At 44.1% G+C, this 3607-nt stretch overlaps 1 protein-coding gene across 1 annotated transcript in view; it reads left to right on the top strand.

The window, feature by feature from the left end:
* Nucleotides 1-3607, top strand: part of LOC106743410 (beta-mannosidase) — an 11735-nt gene that overhangs the window by 2099 nt on the left and 6029 nt on the right. Inside the window, exons 4-6 of the mRNA XM_014617221.1 lie at nt 942-1781; nt 2347-2626; nt 2907-3060. Coding sequence (XP_014472707.1) covers nt 942-1781; nt 2347-2626; nt 2907-3060 — 1274 coding nt within the window. The remainder of the gene's footprint in view (nt 1-941; nt 1782-2346; nt 2627-2906; nt 3061-3607) is intronic.

The following is a 3607-nucleotide window of genomic DNA, read 5'->3' on the forward strand; positions in this document are numbered from 1 at the left end:
TATATATATATATATGTGTGTGTATACACTCCTCACACACACATACACACACACCTGACGCGTCTGCACGCGCATTTCTCTAATACAACATCATCTCATGTTGAGCAACTGAGATTCGGTGTCACACACGGAGAAGTCCTGACGGTATTTTCGTTTCGCCACTTTACGATTCCGTACGCCCTTAGCCGTAAGAACTTTGTATTCGCCCTCGGAGATATTGTTAAGTACGAGTTGCACGTGCGTTGCCGACGATTGAGTCTCCTCGCTCTTCACCGGCGAGCAGATTATCCTGCGAGTCGTCGTCTGAGAGTCGCGGGATGCTCAATTCACGTCGAACGGCCTTCTTAAGCCACATTGCAGACAGAGCGTCCCTCTTTCTTCCTGTTTTTCTTTCTTTCTCCCAGCAAGCGATCGCCCATTTCTTTTTTTTTTTTATTCTCGTTCTTGTTCTCCATCGCAAATCCGTGATGTCGTTCCGCATCTTCCTTGGAGATGTATAGTACAGTACGATATCTCAATATAATCCCCCGAGATGTGCATTTATCATCGATTTGTACTCTATGACGCTATATATAAAAAATTTCTTCCATATAACATTACTTGCCAATGTCGCTTTTGTCGTTTTAACTCTTATATCGGTATATATACAATATACACACTTGGAACAACACACACACACACACACACAGAGTCGTTTGTAAGCCATTGGCATTTTGTTGCCGAAGGAAGACGTTTGATATTTTCTATTGATACTTTGAAAAACTGTACATTTATACAGAACATGTACACGTGAGCGTTCGCAAGAGCGCGTTCATTACATACTGTAAACTACAAGACCTTTTTGAATAAATTATATTTATGTACAAAACGAACGAGTACAGTTGTCTACTTCATTCAGTCTCTGTTCTCTGATTCTAATCCTTGCTTCAACGTTTCTATAGGTCGGCACTGCTAACGGCAGTTTGGATAGAAAGCCAGTAACAGAATCTAAGACTGAGCCGAGCAAGGCGGAGTGTACGTACAGAGATAGTTACGAGCGGTCTAGTAAGCGTAAAGCGAATTTCCGTATCGCGCAGGAATTCGCGCGTCTGAATAAAGAGAGCTCCAGCGAGGAGGAGGACGATCAATACGAGTTCGCTCGTATTAAGAAAAAGAGGATCCAGCCCGACGACGACAAGTCGAGCAATGCAGCGGATCGTGCGAATCAGCAACGAATCGGCAGGCACGAAGCGGCGGTCGCACGTCAGCAGCACTCCCGCAACGACGGCAACGGTAATGCGCACATCGACGACGAAAACGGCAGATCACCACGCAGGGGGAAAGTCGAAGACGAGGAGAACGAGAGGCAGTCGCCCGTGTTGAGCGTGCACCCGAAGAGAGCGATACCTTCCACCCCGAGAGCGCGTCCGGGTCTCTCCAGGATCCGTAGAGGAAACGCCACGTCGAAGTTGCAACACACTCTCAAGAACGAAGAACGGGACCAAAAGAAGGACGTGTTGATGGACGAGGACATCCGTCTCCAGCTGGACGGCGGCGAGGAGGTGGCGGCAATCCTACGAAAGGACACAGAGACTCGGCCGTCGAAGGAAGCAAAGTCCCAGGAGAAACAACAACGACTGCTGTCCAGCACTGCGTTGAGGGAGGCGTGCAAGGAAAGGGAGAAGCAGGGCGGCAACAAGAAGGCGGATCTCCAACGGAAGAACGAGGACAAGATACGCGGGATAGAGAACAAAGGCATGAGCTGGGAACGTAGTCTGCTGGACGACGACGAGATAGATCAAGTGAGTATCTATAGTATTAATAACATAGTGCCAATTGTGCGAGTTGCCAAGCTTTGAAAATCGTACATTTCATAAACAGCACGCGGTAACGTATCTCTATCTGAATTTTTACAATCCTTGCAACATAAGAGACGATGCGATAAAATTCACACAAAAGTATAAATAATAATTCAGGCTTTCTCTTCGGAATCATTAAAAGTCTCGGTCGATCATCGAGGAAAGGGTGAATCCACCCGATCGGTTAGCAACGTGTTAGTTGTTATTTGAAACTTGTCTCGAGTGAGAGATACTTAGATTTGAATTTAGAGTCAGACGTTCAATTGTGTGTGTGTGTGTGTGTGTGTGTGAATCATGATTGCAAATGTTATGTCATGCGTATAGTTCAGCCTAAAAGATTTAGGTCGAAATTCCGATCCGAATATCTCACATGAGACAAGTAACGATTGTTAATACCTCGGCCTCGGTTGATTCGAATATCGGATTCCGTTTCACGCATCGCCACGCTGCCGTTATTCTTCTTTCACTGCTCATTATTCAAGGCAATTCTCTTCTTCTCTGCTCGTAGGAGCTCGCCGCCGCACAGAACGGGAACCAGCCCGACAAAGTCACCGATTCAACGAACAACATCAACTGTCCCATATGCAATAAGCCGTTTCCGCCTAACGAGATAGAGAATCACGCCGCCGACTGCAATCAGTTCGAAACGAATGATCTGGAGGACATTGATGATATAGAATTGTTGAAGTGTAATATATGCCACAATTACACGACGACCAACGGAGTGGAGTACGAGCTGCATGTTAGGCAATGTATAGATATCAGAAAGGACAAGAGGCTTTTGCACGGTACGTTCTGTAACAGCTTCATTATCTTAATTGCCGGTCCTTAATGTTGAAAATACGAAAATCTGCAAGCATGGGTGTGCTTTTTTACGTAAGATTGTGTAGAATTGTGTGTAGGGAGTGCGGAGGATCTGTAAGAGGATTCCCACATCGGGAAATTAGATATTTGACGAATTTGCAGAAACTCGAATAATCTTCTCGATGTAGCGTCCATGAGCGTATCCTCGTGTTTCGTTTCTACCTGCTAGTGTTTGGTTTTATGCTTGTATCCGATCTTTTTCAGGATCAGACGATGTTGACATCGTACCTATCCCCTCGTCTCACCGCACTTACAAGCCAAGCGGGCAGAAAGTCGCGAGCAGCAGTCCCGAGATAGATTTTATGGACCAGTCGCCTTCTCACAGTAGAACACGAGTATTTACAAACAGAAAGAGGAAGCATTGATCGAGCGATCGATTCGCGCTTTTTGTTACACGAGAATCTTATTCTCCGGACGTGTACACTTTCTCTTTGATTTCACTCGTTGAGGACGAAAAAAGACAGCATTTCTATCGGGATATTTGGAGTATTGTTGCGTAACATTGCTGATAACCGGTGCATGTTTCATCTTGCATGTTAACATTCCGTGCCTATGTCACGATATCGCGTATGCATATTCCTCGGCGCGGATCATACTTTCCGACAATGGTATTTTATTTCTTATGTAAAAGAAACACACCGTTTCTGGAGGTTTCGTTTAATTTCTCGTAAATGATACTCGTGATATTACTTATAATAAACCTGAATCCTGAGGAGATACGAATATCATTGTTTTGATAATATTAAGCATGTTATTAAGAATTAACTGCAACTGTGGCAGAACTAATATTCTGCTAATTTTAAATAGTCCCAGGGATTATATAAGAGATTGCAAGGAGGAGAAATATCGTATATCAAATATTACACAAGTATATATATATATATATATATATATATATATATATA

This window comes from Dinoponera quadriceps, unplaced genomic scaffold (genome assembly GCF_001313825.1).
Source record: "Dinoponera quadriceps isolate SergipeBrazil2010 unplaced genomic scaffold, ASM131382v1 scaffold9, whole genome shotgun sequence".
Taxonomy (NCBI): Eukaryota; Metazoa; Arthropoda; class Insecta; order Hymenoptera; family Formicidae; genus Dinoponera; species Dinoponera quadriceps.